The sequence below is a fragment of the Rana temporaria genome, chromosome 1 (assembly GCF_905171775.1).
Source record: "Rana temporaria chromosome 1, aRanTem1.1, whole genome shotgun sequence".
Taxonomy (NCBI): Eukaryota; Metazoa; Chordata; class Amphibia; order Anura; family Ranidae; genus Rana; species Rana temporaria.
The window spans coordinates 268,443,301-268,459,226 of record NC_053489.1 but is presented as its reverse complement, the minus strand read 5'-3'; the positions used below and the strand labels follow the sequence as shown (position 1 = coordinate 268,459,226).

Here is a 15,926-nt window from a genome sequence, read left to right as displayed (position 1 = left end):
AGCATATAACTGCAAGTTTGTTTATCACTTAATTAATGGTGGTATAAAGCATTTGCTTTGAGCTCAAACAGACTACTCTATTAGTAGAGACTCTCTGATGTCCACAGATCAAAGCATTTAGGAGTTTCTTGCAAAAGGCTTGGCTGAGCCTCGTAAACATGTTTAGCATTACAAGCTTTAGCAACACACTATTGTGCATCTGCGGATGCCCAAAACCTTTGTGTAAGATCAAATGATGCTAGTGGAGCAACTACTGATAATGATGGCGGCTGGTGATTGAGTTTATTACCACCCTTTCCAACTCGTATAGAAGTGGAAGTTATATAAACGATAATATTAATGTAGTTCAGATATTAAAACAATTCTAATGGAAATATGAACAATTAGCCTCATTAAATAGGATCTGTTCTTTTCCCAATGAGGGCAACATTTTCTTTGACAACCCCATCAGCTGCCCCTTTTTAATTCCTTTTACTCCCCTGACATTCCTTTTGGATGCTGACAGTGGAGAGAGGGAGCTCTGTGTATGCTCCTATCTATGACTTGGACAGGGCTAAGGACTCTATCCCCACCCACCATGACCACCATCATGTAAAAGCACCATTTGCATCAAATTGAGTGGTCAATCCAAATATTGTATCATCATGGGATGATCAAGGGTGAAATATTGGGTATTTTCTCTTGTTTTCAGCAACAGAGGAGCAAAGGAAAGGTGACTGTGCTGCTGGTGGGGCCATTAAAAAGTACATATTGCTTTGCTTTGACAAGTAAATACACAGGTAGGACTAACACTGCTATGGATCACAAAGGCAAGACAAATCTTAAATTGTAATACAATTAGAAAGAGTTTAGTGAGGTACAGCATTACCTTCCTATAACACGAAGGTATTTGCATATCCTCACTTTCAGCACAACAATAAAAATCCCAGCCTTTGCTTAAGTAAGTGGGTGGAGTCAGGCAAATAATTATTCTTGCCCTTTCTAGCCATCTGTGCATCGAGAAGTGTGTCTCACAATACTTTAGCAGTTCTTTTTGTAACACCTTGATGAGTTTAGTGAAGTACATATAGATTTATGAAAATTATTGTGATTGTAAGATGTGGTATTTTTCTTGGGTTTTAAACCATTTTCATAAATGAGCCCCATAGATATGTTATAAGAATTACACCAGTAATAGAAACTGGGAATCATAAACATGTTTTGAATATACATCTGTAAAATGTCACTATGAAATTGGTAATTTAGCAAACTAATTTTTGCTGACCCGATCAGGGAAACAAATCGACTTTAGCAATAAGGTTAGAATTGCTAGTTCATCAATCTTGTTTTTCAATATGTCCATGCAGATCTGTCAGATCTGTGGAGACTTAAGCTGTTTATGAATCCAGGCAATTATGATATGTGAAGAAGGAGGGCAAATCATCATGTATATATTCAGTAGTTCACAGATCCCCCTAATTTTCTAAATTATTCTTAGTGGTTACTTTCTATGTCATCAGGAATTGTTACTAGCTAGTATCTCTGTAATGATACCCAATATTACCAACTACTAACTAAAAAAGTTGCAAATTGTAGATCCTGTATACTAGAGTTTCACAACCAGGGTTCCTCCAGAGGTTGTTAAGGGTTGATCTTGTGGGGTAATTCTTACCAATGACCACAAATGTAAGGAGCATTTTCCCCACTGTCTGAGTTGTAGATATAGTAATTTATAGCAGGGGTTCCCTGAGACCAGAAAGTTATTTCAAGGGTTTCTCTGTGTTGAAAAGGTTGAGAAAGGCTGTTGTAGAGACACTACACAGTAAATAAGTTTCTATGGCTTGATGCATCTGCACACGCTAATGCCTCGTACACATGTGCAGGATTTCCGACGGTAAAAGATGTTGTCGGAAATCCCGAGGGGAAAGCCTTTCCCCTACACACGGTCGTTTTTTCCCACAGGAAAATTGTGATGGAGCTACACACGGCTGTTTTTTCCCACAGGCAAACTGCAATGGAGCTTTGGCCGTGTGAATGCTCCATTGCAGTTTTTCCCTTAGGAAAACTGCCAAAAAACGCCTGGCAAAAGTCCACTGGATTTCCCGGCGGGAAAAAAGAGAACTAGTTCTCTTTTTTTGTCAGGCAGTTTTTGGGCAGTTTTCCCGTCTGAAAAACTGCGAGGAGCATATACACGGCTGGGATTCCTGGCCAAAAGCTCTCCTCACAGTTTTCCCGTTGGGAAAACTGATCGTGTGTACGAGGCTTTATACTTTGAACTGCTGGTTAATAAAAACAAAGCTATAGAAAAGAAAATGAGCACAAAAGTGGATTTATTTTGCATTACAATAAAGAATAAATCCTGTTTGGTGTTTCCATAAATTGGGTTGAAACCTAATTGGTTGCTACTGGCATAGGTGCGAACTTTCCAGTTTTTGGTGGGAATTGTTGACTAATTAGCATGATTACTGGAATTCTGGCCACACTGCTCCATTCTCCGACACACCTGCTGAGAGAATATATGCCACTGCAATCAGAGCAGGGACCATAATAGTGGGAGGATGCCATTGGAAGAGGAGGAGGAGACAGTTGAGGTAAGAAAGAACTCCGATTACTCCTCTCTGTTGTTTCATATAGCCAAGACACAGAGAAAGAAAGATGGGGTGGGAGGAGATAGCAGTACGTCGCCATGCAGCATGGCTGGAAGGATGTGCCATCCACAGGAAAGCATTCTCTATACTGCTGTATGTCTGCCCTGGGGTAAAAGTTAAGGGGAAGGGTTGCTGTGCTTCTGTTGTTGAATCTTGGTTACAGCCACTCATGTGCCACATCCGTATTTTACATCGAAAAAAACGAATATATTTCATTGGACTTTACTGGCACAAAAAGAGAACACACATATTAAATTAAAACATTTATATCACAAAATTAATTTGTTAAAACCACAAAAACACCTATTACAGGTCATAAAAGCTATGCATGTACATATTCATAGGTACATAGGACAAAGATACAAACTATGACTTATCAATCAAGGTGATAAACTTTTGTTGTTAAATATGGCTCACTGCACATTAATATAGCAAAATAATCTGTGGAGGTAAGTCCTCGTAGGTCAACCTGTTTCTTGCTATTGCTTCTTCAAGACACATAGAGGTTGGTATCATGCAGTTACGGATGGCAACCCTAACTGCATGCAACCACTCGATGTACAGATACATGCCTATAGCAACGGACAGCTGCAGCTCCTGTTTTTCACTTGTACAAGCTTTCTGATCATGGCATACTTGCTGCGCCATGGCTGATTTGGTTGTGTGAATGAGAATATGTTTCAAAGATACTGCACAGTGAGAGTTTTTTCATATGCTCTTCTTAAACACGAGTGCAGCCAAAGGGACCATAACTCAAATGTACTGGCATTGTACGTGATAACAGGAGAGTCCCTAGTGGCCAGGGGGCTTTAAAGTGTGCATAATTTGGAGAGATCTTACCTGGCAGGGGAGACACCATGATCATGAAGGTGGTTCTCCCAGGGCGAGGCACGGCTATTGCACACTCTAGGCCGTGCTGATCGTGGTTGTCTTCCCTGCCGCTTCTCGGCCTTTTGGCTGGGACTGGGTGTGGTATCTGTCCTTATCAGTTGTCAGCGGAGCGCTGAAGCACCTCCTACATGGGGAGGGTGGATGCAATCCAATGACGTCATTGCACCTGGAAGGATGGTTTCAGCAGGGACTACGCTGTGCTGCCCGACAGAATACTGGGGGCCGGCCCATGGTTGAGTCTGAGCCATCTGGAAGGGTGCTCCTGGTGAGGATGGGTACTGCGCTTGGTCTTGGTCTTTTTGCCGAGTTCTAGTCTGGCCTTCTGGCTGGCTGGTGTAAGTGCTATCTCTGTCAGCGATCCGGTTGGAGGAGCTGGTAATGCCCTGTGGTAAGACGGGGTAGGACCATGCAAATCTGCCGGGTTGGCTGGCAGGGTTGGAGGGCTGCAGTGGCCGGTCGGGGGGTCGGATATGGAATGAAAAGCCTATGGTGCATGTGCCCCTGGAGTGGCAGTCCAGGGGTATCTGAAGATCACTGTGTGTGAGGGACACATTGATTTAAGATACCACGGTCACTGCACCAGATACATGCTTTTTTTAGCACCTGCCTCCTGGGCCGGGCCTTTTGGCTAGGACCGGAGGAATTTTTTATTCCTGGCCGGAGGGCCTGGTCATTGTTTCACCACAATGGCCACTTCTTTCACTCTCCTCTCCACTATCCCTTCCCCCACTTTATTTTATTTAAGCCTGTGTTTGTCACTTTTTTGTCTTTTTTTGTTGTGCACGTTTTGTCACTGTGTGATTAGTAGGGTGCGGGTCCTCGGGCCAGCCCTGAACGTCTTGGGAGTGGGTGGACATGGCCTTCTGGCTTAGTTCGCCTGCTCTCATGGGTTCTCCCTTCGGGGGAGCCCCACCTAGTACTGGGAGGGTTCTGTTTCGGCAGTCCCTCCGAGGAAGTTGGGTCCGTGTCGGCTTCGGTTGCTCGGACCACAGTACCTCAGTCCCCGTCTGGAGCCTAACGCCCCGGGGGATCAGGGTTTGGGTCCCTCTTCACAGGAGGACCACTTGACGTTGCACCCGTCTGCACGTTTTTGTGAACACTCTTTATGTGTGTGCACATTTTTTCTGCATCGGGTGGAGTTTTTTGGGTGTGTTCACATGCCATAGGCTTTTCAAAAAAAAAAAAAATTGGATAATGATATAGAGGCGCAATTCTCATTGACTGGAGGTTAAGAGTTCTGTGGGCATTGAGGTGACACAAAGTAGAACACTAGAGGAGAAGTACAGCCAAAGCTCATTTGGCTGTACTTCTCCTGTGGATCACATGAGTGCAGTTCGTTCTGCACTCCTGTGACCTGTTTTCAGCCGACAGCAGGCTCAAGCCAGTTGACATAACTGAGACCACCTAGGATATATAAGATGACATACATGAGACTACCTAGAAAATATAGGATGACATACATGAGGCTACCTAGGACATCTAGGATGACATGCATGAGCTACCAAGGGCATTTACAATAACAGACATGAGGCTACCTGGATGTATTGGGTGACACAGGTGAGGCTATCAAGGTCATATGGGATGACATAAATGAGGCTACCTAGGACATAAAGAATGACATCTGTAAGAATACTTAGGACATGTACAGTAGGAGGATGTATGTGAGGTCACCTAGGACATATGACATACATGAGACTGCTAGGACATAGAAGATGACATATGTGAAGCTACCTAGGACATATAGGCTGACACAGGTAAGGCATATGGTAATATGACATACATGAGTCTACCTAGACATTCAGGCCTCTTGCACACTGCAGCTTGAAAAAGCTCAGTGCAGCTTCTTTTTTTTTTACTGAGCTAAAACACACAATGGGCTAGACATGAGCGGATCTTTGTGCGGGCGTAGCGGATCTTATGTACGCTACGCCGCCGCAACTTAGAGAGGCAAGTGCAGTATTCACAAAGCACTTGCATCCTAAGTTACGGCGGCGTAGCGTAAATTGGCCGGCGTAAGCCCACCTAATTCAAATGTGGAAGTGGTGGGCGTGTGACCCCTTGTAAATGACGCTTCTTACGAACGGCGCATGTGCCGTCCGTGGACGTCTCCCAGTGCGCATGCTCAAACTTACGTCGCAAATACTCAATGCTTTCATCGTGAACTTAACTTACGCCCAGCCCCATTCACGGACGACTTACGCAAATGACGTAAAACGTGGAATATTCGATGCTGATCCGACGTCCATACTTAACATTGGCTGCGCCATTTTTTTGGTGGCTTATCTTTACGCCTGAAAACGCCTTACGTAAACGGCGTATTCTACATGCGACGGGCATGCGTACATTCGTGAATAGGTGTATCTTGATCATTTGCATATTCTCTGCGTAAATCGACGTACACGCCCCTAGCGGCCAGCGTAAATATGTAGCTAAGATACGACCGCGTAGGAGACTTACGCCGGTCGTATCTTAGCAACAGACAAGCGTATCTCAGTTTGAGCATACGCTTAAAGATACGACGGCGCGAATTCGGACTTACGATGGCGTATCTACTGATGCGCCGTTGTAAGTCTTTCTGAATCTAGCCCAATGTGCCTATGCGTAAACAAGCCCTGTGTATTCTTCAGGGTAAAAAAAATAGAGAAATCTGCATTTTTGGTCAGTAATTTATACCTCATGCACGCATATGTCCATTAACATATTGTGAACGCGCGAACACGTTTGTGAAAATGCACATGAAATGCGCAAACGCATATGAGCGAAAATGCATGAAAATCCGCGCAAATACATACAAAAAAACGACTGAAAAAATAGATAGTCAAACAGGAGTATCGTGTGCAAGAGGCCATAGGATGACATACATGAGATTACCTAGGACATACTGTATATAATGCAATGATGTAAATATATAATTGGTTGACCGGCACGAGACAACGTAGGACATATAGGATTACATATGTGAGATGACCTAGGACATATAGGATGACATAACTGAGACCACCTAGGATATGTAGGATGACATAAATAAGGCTACCTAGGACATAAATAATGACCTATGTAAGAGTACCTAGGTCATGTAGGAGGCCACCTAGGACATATGATGTACCTGAGGCTACCTAGACATATAGGATGACATACCTGAGACCACCTAGGACATACTGTATATAATAGAATGATGCACATATATAATAGGATGACAGACATGAGACCACATAGGATATATAGGACTATATGTGAGATTACCTAGGACATACAGGATGATATAACTGAGACCACCTAGGTAGGGCATTTAGGATGACATAAATGAAGCTACCTAGGACATAAAGAATGACATCTTTAAGAGTACCTAGGACATATAAGATGACAAATGTAAGAGTACCTAGAACATATGACATACATGATGCCACCTAGACATATAGGATGACATATGTAAGAGTACCTAGGACATACAACATACATGATGCTACCTAGACAAATAGGATGACATATGTAGGAATACCTAGGACATATGACATACATGATGCTACCTAGATATATAGGATGACATACATTAAACCTCCAAGTACATATATAATAGGATGGCATACATAAGACTATCTAGGACATGTATATGATATATAAGATGACATATATGAGACTCCCAGGTCATAGGCAGTAGGGGTGAGTGTGATGAAGAGGTGACATTGCGTGGTTTGGATCTATAGGCGGTAGAGGTGAGTGTGATGAAGAGGTGAGATTGTGTGGTATGGCTCTATAAGAAGTAGGGGTGAGTGTAATGAAGAGGTGAGATCAGGTAATATGGATCTATATGCGGTAGCAGTGATAGGTGTGATTAGGAGGTGAGATCGTGTGGTATGGATCAATAGGAGGTAAGGGTTAGTGTGATGAAGAGGTGAGATCGTGTGGTATGGATCCATAGGAGGTAGGGGTGAGTGTGATGAAGAGGTGAGATTGCGTGGTATGGATCTATAGGAGGTAGGGGTGAGTGTGATGAAGAGGTGAGATCGTGTGGTATGGATCTATAAGAGGTAGGGATACATAGGAGGTAGGGGTGAGTGTGATAAGGAGGTGAGATCGTTTGGTATGGATCTATAGGAGGTAGGGGTATGGATCCATAGGAGGTAGGGGTGAGTGTGATGAAGAGGTGAGATCACGTGGTATGGATCTATAGGAGGTAGGGGTATGAATCCATAGGAGGTAGGGGTGAGTGTGATGAAGAGGTGAGATTGCGTGGTATGGATCTATAGGAGGTAGGGGTGAGTGTGATGAAGAGATGAGATTGTGTGGTATGGATCTATAGGCGGTAGGGGTGAGTGTGATGAAGAGATGAGATTGTGTGGTATGGATCTATAGGAGGTAGGGGTATGGATACATAGGCGGTAAGGGTGAGTGTGATGAAGAGGTGAGATCGTGTGGTATGGATCTATAGGAGGTAAGGGTGAGTGTTATGAAGAGGTGAGATTGTGTGGTATGGATCTATAGGAGGTAAGGGTATGGATACATAGGCGGTAAGGGTGAGTGTGATGAAGAGGTGAGATCGTGTGGTATGGATCTATAGGCGGTAGGGGTGAGTGTGATGAAGAGGTGAGATCGTGTGGTATGGATCTATAGGCGGTAGGGGTGAGTGTGATGAAGAGGTGAGATCGTGTGGTATGGATCTATAGGCGGTAGGGGTGAGTGTGATGAAGAGGTGAGATTGTGTGGTATGGATCTATAGGCGGTAGGGGTGAGTGTGATGAAGAGGTGAGATCGTGTGGTATGGATCTATAGGCGGTAGGGGTGAGTGTGATGAAGAGGTGAGATCGTGTGGTATGGATCTATAGGAGGTAGGGGTGAGTGTGATGAAGAGGTGAGATTGTGTGGTATGGATCTATAGGAGGTAGGGGTATGGATCTATAGGAGGTAGAGGTGAGTGTGATGAAGAGGTGAGATCGTGTGGTATGGATCTATAGGATGTAGGGTGAGTGTGATGAAGAGGTGAGATCGTGTGGTATGGAACTATAGGAGGTAGAGGTGAGATCGTGTGGTATGGATCTATAGGCGGTAGGGGTGAGTGTGATGAAGAGGTGAGATTGTGTGGTATGGATCTATAGGAGGTAGGGGTGAGTGTGATGAAGAGGTGAGATTGTGTGGTATGGATCTATAGGAGGTAGGGGTATGGATCTATAGGAGGTAGAGGTGAGTGTGATGAAGAGGTGAGATCGTGTGGTATGGATCTATAGGATGTAGGGTGAGTGTGATGAAGAGGTGAGATCGTGTGGTATGGAACTATAGGAGGTAGAGGTGAGATCGTGTGGTATGGATCTGTAGGGGTATGGATACATAGGCGGTAAGGGTGAGTGTGATGAAGAGGTGAGATCGCGGCTCTATAGGCGGTGGTAGTAGCGATGTGTATGATGGAGAGGTGAGATCGCGGCTCTATAGTAGCGATGTGTATGATAAAGATAGAAGGTGACGGCCGGGCGGGTTTAGTAGTGTAGAGGTCAGTGATGCGGTGAAGTATGTGCCGGGAATGGTGTACCTCCAGCCCCCTGGAATGGTAAGCTCCTCCCCGAACACAGTGCACAGGCTGGAGGTGTTTCATTTCCTCACAGGACACGTTTGTGTTGTCTGTCCATTCTTCCAGGGAGACACAGAGCCGACACAGGGGCTCCCCATCTCCACACACATAAGACTGCTCTGTGCCGCCGTCCTTCATCATGACACCGTGCTCCTCTGACTCCTCTATGTATTTCTTCTTCTTCTTCTCCCGCAGCCCTTGCTGGAGGACAGGCAGACCTGGGAAGAGAACGGACTGGTGCAGCGAGTGAGAGAAGAGGTAAGATGCCCGCCCGCCCGCCCGAGGTGTGTGTGTGTGCCCACTCCCTGTCCGCTCTACCTGTTGCTGCACAAACTTCACTACTCGGTACTCCGGGGACACGGAGGAGCACCTCTGTCCTCATCTAACTTTACTACACAATTCTCATGTCACCTGTGTCATATAAGACACACGGCTTCTGATTGCAACAAGTGCAGGAGACATGCATGACACACACAGGTCACACCTCATTGTAGGACCTGTCTATAGTCCCGGGAAGGGGACACTCACCCTTTGTCCTCCCAAGAATGGAGCTCATTTCCTCCTTGTCCTCTCCGGGAATACACCTCATCACTTTCACCAACACTACTACTACCTATCTCTTCTCCTAAACCTCCCTAACTCTTTGGGTGGGCTAGTTAGTTACTAGTGCAGTGTACACACCATGTCATTATCTGATCGATTACAGTCCAGGGGCTTATTATTGGAATAATACAGTGTCCACTCTACATGTATGGCATTGTGTTCTGCTAGAGGGAAGATGGAGACACCAAAGCTACTTCTTTTCAGGGACACATCTGGCTCTTGTGTATATCCAGTATATGTAGGAATCACACTGATTTGCAATAGGTGGACCAAGCAAACATTTCAAAGTTACTTCTTGTGTCTGATTTATTTTGAGGAGCACACTTGGTTTGACACACATATATATATATATATATATATATATATATATATATATATATATATATATATATATATATATATATATATATATCAATGTGTGTGTGTATGTGTGATATATATATATATATATATATATCTTGAGTTCCAGGATACATTGAAAGTTGCTCATTGTGTCTGATTTCATTTGAGGAATACATCTGGTTGCTATACTTACAAGTGACATTGAGGAACTTTGGAAAGGTACTCCTTGGGTCTGGTTCCTTTTGAGGAACATGTCTGGTTGGTGTATATATATGAATGACATTAGGTCCCATTAGGTGGAAGAAGCACACATTTGAACGACATCTATAGAGAGAGATATCTATAGAGAGATATACCTATAGATATATATATCTATCTATTTATAGATATATATATTAAAAGGCATTGAGTTCCAGTAGATGGAAAAGGCAAACTTTGGAAAGGTACTCCTTGTGTTTGGTTCATTTTGAGGAACGTGTCTGGTTGGTATATATATATATATATATATAGCATTAGGTACCAGTAGATGGAAGAAGCACGCATTTGAACGTTACTCCTCGTGCCCAGTTCCTTTTGAGGAACATGCCTGGTTGGAATGTATTTGAGTGCCATTAGGTTCCAATAGGTGGAAGGAAACACACGTGTAAAAGTTGCTCTTGTGTCTGGTTCATTTTGAGGAGCATGTTTGCTTGGTATGTAGTTGAATGAAATTAGGTTCCAGTAGGTGGAAGAAGCAAACATTTAAAAGTTGCTCCTTGCCTGGTTCCTTTTGAGGAATGTGTTTGGTTGCTATATGTATGATTAACATTGCGTTCCCAGAGGCGATTCAGTTCGCATGTGCCGCGCTATATAAATTTTTCATTCATTCATTCATTCGTTCCAGGAGATGGAGGAAGCAAATATGTGAAAGGTTGGGTTGATTTACTAAAAACTGGAGAGTGCAAAATCTGATGCAGGTCTGCATAGAAACCAATCAACATCCAAGTTTTACTGATTGAACAAGCTGAAGTAAGAATCTGATTGGCCACCATGCATAGCTGCACCAGATTCTTCAGCTTGTTCAATCAGTAAAAGTTGGACGTTGATTGGTTTCTATGCAGACCTGCACCAGATTTTGCACTCTCCAGTTTTAATAATTGAACTCCCTTGTGTCTGATTCTTTTGAGGAGTACATTTGGTTGGTATGTATAATCAAGAAGGGAAGCTACTTTTTCCTTTTCTTCATTGTTGGTCTGGTTGCTCTGTGTGTTCTTGATTTCATTCTATCTTGAAGAATGTTACTGAGTCTATTTTCATACACAGTCAGATAAGAGTCCATTCTCACACTTATCATCTATATGAAGTATGCGTATTTTAGGAACGTCATTTCAGACTGAAGAGGGTACAGAGGGTTTTTTCCAGTCAGTGAAGCAATGGAAAAATGTGTGTGTAGCGTCTGTTTATAGTTTCTTACGCACATGGGCCATCTGCACACAAGGAGAGTATCTTTAAACAAACTCTGTAATCTCCTCTCCAGGTCTCAAAATGGGCTCGATTGAACAAGAGGACCAGGAGAAGCACAAGCAGAAAAAGACAGCACGAGGAAGAATTTAACAGTCAGGTAAAAATACAATTGCATCTCATTGCCTCTCTTTTTTTTTTTTTCTGTTGTCTAAAATGCCCTTAAAAGTTTTATATGGATCAGTTGCTACTGTTCCCTTATAAGCTATAGTATATTTTCAGTGTGTTAGAGAAGGAGCTTGTTGGAAGTAACCAGCTACACTGCGCCCTCTATTAAATCATCTGTAGTCTTTGAAACAATGTGTTTGTATTATGTGTAATGAGTTCTTGCTACTTTGTTTTGTTATGACGTTTAAGCTGATAAAGGAATATAGTTTTGTTTGTTTATTTTACATTCGTACAATGTACTACTTTTTTTATTTACTTTGTGCTGTTTGTGTTTTAAATCTCTGGGTTAGTTGTATGTATTTCTATTTAATAGAAATCATTTACAGTTTTATTATGTGTGCAGGAGTTAGATTCATTTAATTTATATCTATCGTTTGCCAAAATTTCAGACAACGTGCGGGGGCCTCGAAACAGCAGCCAAAGTCTCCAGAAGCATGCTTTGCTACTTTTCGTGTATGCTTTTTTGTTACAAAGTAGGCAATCTTGGGTTTCACTAGAAGGCGATGAATAATTTCGGCCTGAGTTCTGAAAACCTTGTTTATTTTTTGAATGTCCTGGACTTTAGGCATTAGCTTTCTTTTTCTCTACAATAGCTGCTACTTCCTGCAGTTTTAGCCCCTTTTGTGATTTAGTGTTTGTTGCATGATCTATGTGACACACCAGGATAATATTTCACTCCCAAGCTTCAACCTTCCTGACAGGTAGAGCAGAGATTTATTCTCTGCATCTAGACTTCAATATAATGGGGCACGTTAAAGGCATGTTGAGGTTAGGAACAATATTGCCACTGTTTAAAGCAGTACAACAAATCCACAAAAGAGTACAAAGGACAGTGGAGCATAGGAAGCAAGGGCAACCAATCAGAATACGTAAACTAAAAGCTGAATTCTGATTGGTCCCTCTCCTGCAGTTTACATTTAAACTAGACATGGTCAACCATGCAAGTGTTGTGGAACAACAAGTCACAAGGTGTCCTGCCAGCCAAAAGCCTGAGGGTCGTGCTGTTAGTCTACCAATAGATAGAAGGCTGGAGGTTTCCCAAGGGACAGTTAGTGTAGGTTTTATACTTCATAGGAAGTGTGGACATTTTCCAATATAATAATGTTCAAGTGCTGTATTAAAACGATTTCTTTGTTCATGTAGAAATGTGTTATAATGTCCAGCATGCCATCTGGAGCAGATGTTTGATGATTTTGGAAGCATCCATATAAGCTAAAGCCCATCATCTGCAGAATGTAAATATCTATACGTGGACTTTTTCAAAGGATGTTTTATAATATGATCTGTTCATAATAAACAGGGATTTTTTTTTTTTTGTGATGACGCAGAGTCCACTTTAATTACATAATTCATAACGTATGTGATCCCAGAAGGGAAGGAAACAGAAGTTGTTTAGTTAAAACTTTATAAGAATGGAAGGGTGACTATAACAAGCCTAATAGAATGTTTAATTTCTGGGTTAGCCTTTTCCAGGTTTTTAAGGAATTCATTAATTGCTGAACAGAACAGCCAGTGTAAATGTGATAAAAAAAAAAAATACTTTTTTTTATTATGTCGAATTTATGTTTAATTTTTGGGTTAGCTTTTCCAGATTTTTAAGAAATGTATTAATCACTGAACAAAACAGCCAGTTTAAATGTGATAGGGGAACTTTTATTTTATTATGTCGTTAATTTTGTTTAATTTCTGGGTTAGCCATTTCAGGGTTTTAAGTAACTCCTTAAATGCTGAACAGAACAGCAGTCAAATGACTTCAGCTAGTTTTAATGTGACAAACAAAACGCCCAAAAACTTTTTTTCTATTATGTTGACTTTTTTTATATCATGTTTGAATCCCCAATAATATTTTCACTGGGAATGTTGCGAACTACATGTACACAATAGATGTAAAAAGCAGGAAACAGTGGCGGCCATTGCGACTATTCACTGCCATCTGTAGTTGGTCAGTTTTCTGAGGACTCAAACACAACAGGGAGGCTGGTGCGCAGCCCCGAGCATTTACAACAGAGAACAGCAGATTAAAGCAACATAATGAAGTGCTTTTGGTCCAGAGCAGACTCAAAGATGTGCAATTAAAAGTTTAAAACCTCCATTACTTGCTCTCTGTCTAAGTCATTTCCTCTTCAACAATAATTAGATCTGTGCTAGTGTAGTTATCACTCTCTAACATCCCTCCTTTCAGTGAGGCACCTCTCATAATTTTCAGGAACAACTTTTATCCTCGGATATCTAAATAGCCTTAACCCCTATGCCAAAGAGGGGGCTGATCTGAGCTTCTAAGAAATCATTATCTTCCTCTGTTCTACCAGATTTGGCGGAATTATAGCAGTCAGTAGCACATGTAGCATGTTCTGCTAATCCATCCTTCCCTTGCTACAGTAAATATCATTCTTGGCTCTTATATGTTCACTAAAAGAACAGTTGGAACAAAATGGGTCTTTTTTTTTTTTGCGCATTAATACTTTTTATACCCTTTTTTTATTTTTATATAATCTTTATTTAAACAGGCAAACAGCATACAGAGACAAGGTGACTGTATAAATTACCAATTTGCATCATAGAGCGGCAAACAGCTAAACAGGCTGTCCCATGTCACCAATCGTAGGCGTGCGCACAGGGTTTGCCAGGTGTGCCTAGGCACACCCAAATCATACTGTGCTGCACAGATTCCCCCTGCTGCTTGGCTGCAGAAGAAGGGACTGGGGAATCTCTCTCCTTAAAGTGAGACATCAGGGGTCTGTTTAGACCTCCGATATCTCACCAAAGCCCCCCAATGGAGCTTCTAAAAAATTGTATATACAAAATAAAAATAATAAATTATTAAATAAAATTGTGAAAAATTGTAAAAAAAAGTTATGATAATAAAAATAAACTACTAACATCAATTTCTTCCTACTGACACCGTCCACTGCTCTTCTGAGATATATATATTACACACACACACACACACGCACACACACACACACACACACACACACACGTGTGTTTGAGCTTTGGGTGCACACCCTAATGCCAGGGTCTGCACACACCTATTTTACCAATCCAAATACAGAAAGAAAAATGTAAAAGAAGAAATAAATAACAGGCAAAAAGTAGCACATATGCAAACTAGGGATCTGAAGTGTCGTGAAGCAAAAATGGTGGCTAACAGCAAGCCTAAAAGTATATACAAAGCCTTATCAGTTAGGAGGGTAAAGGGCCTAATTTTCATACCTTTTTTAACATTTAAATTGTAGATTTTAGTGTTTTTTTATTTTTGTTTTTTAAGTTTGTTTAAGTTATATATCAATATTGATATCCGTTAACTAAAATGTATTTGAGCAATGGTAGGACATTCTGTTTACGAGTAATAGAATTATGTGAGCCACTTTTGTGACTTTAGTTCAATATATTGATTTTACAGCCCCTTCTTGTCATTTTTATTGTCCAGCTCTTGGACAGTAATTAGCGTGATCACGCTGGTCATTATAGAACTAGGCCATTAGGAGCTAGTTACGACTTCCTAGCAAGGTGCGGGTGATTTCATATTCTAAACTGTTCTCCGCTTACAACATGTGCTTGTTCACGCGTGGTGTCTGCCGGAAAATATCACATTATTGTTATTATTGTGACTTGTGTTCATTCAGATGTAGTAGTTATTTTGTAAATAGATAAGTGTTTCTCCCATTACAAAGTATATGTAATATATAAATGGCTGCTTAGTGGTGTACTTTCCATAATGCACATTGGATAGAGAGAACACCATGCGTTCACACAATGATCTGGACAATGTTGTCTTTGTTTGAGCAGTTGGTAAAGTTTTAATGGATTACTGTATGTAGGGTGTTATTTTAGGTATGCACTCTCAGACTTCATGGCAATCATGTAATGGAGATATTTGGCCAGAGATATAAAGAACTTGTCTCATTATTTTTAAGGGAGTCTAGGAGGTATTAAGAAGATTTAAATTTGTGAAGACTCAAAGCCTTTTCAACTACACAGACACAAAGAGATTGCTGCAACAAACAACTAGTGTGTGCTAAGGGCAAGACAGGAACATTTTACTAGTTGTGCAGCTCAGAAAAAGCTGAAACCTTTTTTTTTCCTAGATGTTAGCAGTTGGCAAAATATAAGTCGCAGATCCTTGCAGTTTCACTGCTGTTTTACATATCTTTATATGCTTTACTAAATGCAATGAGTATTGTACAGTTACTACTAGCTTATTTTTCCTTCAGATTGCTGCCCATTAAAATATG

General features: G+C 41.6%; 1 protein-coding gene and 1 non-coding gene across 3 annotated transcripts in view; both read left to right on the top strand.

The window, feature by feature from the left end:
- The window catches only part of LOC120941932 (aminopeptidase O (putative)), a 525,264-nt gene that overhangs the window by 397,327 nt on the left and 112,011 nt on the right, over positions 1–15,926 (top strand). For both annotated transcript variants that reach the window (XM_040355486.1, XM_040355487.1), the window contains exons 12-13: positions 9,274–9,336; positions 11,540–11,623. In XM_040355486.1, coding sequence (XP_040211420.1) covers positions 9,274–9,336; positions 11,540–11,623 — 147 coding nt within the window. The remainder of the gene's footprint in view (positions 1–9,273; positions 9,337–11,539; positions 11,624–15,926) is intronic.
- LOC120925724 lies at positions 3,460–3,618 on the top strand. The gene has a single exon (XR_005746924.1). It is a non-coding gene; the product is annotated as a U1 spliceosomal RNA (small nuclear RNA).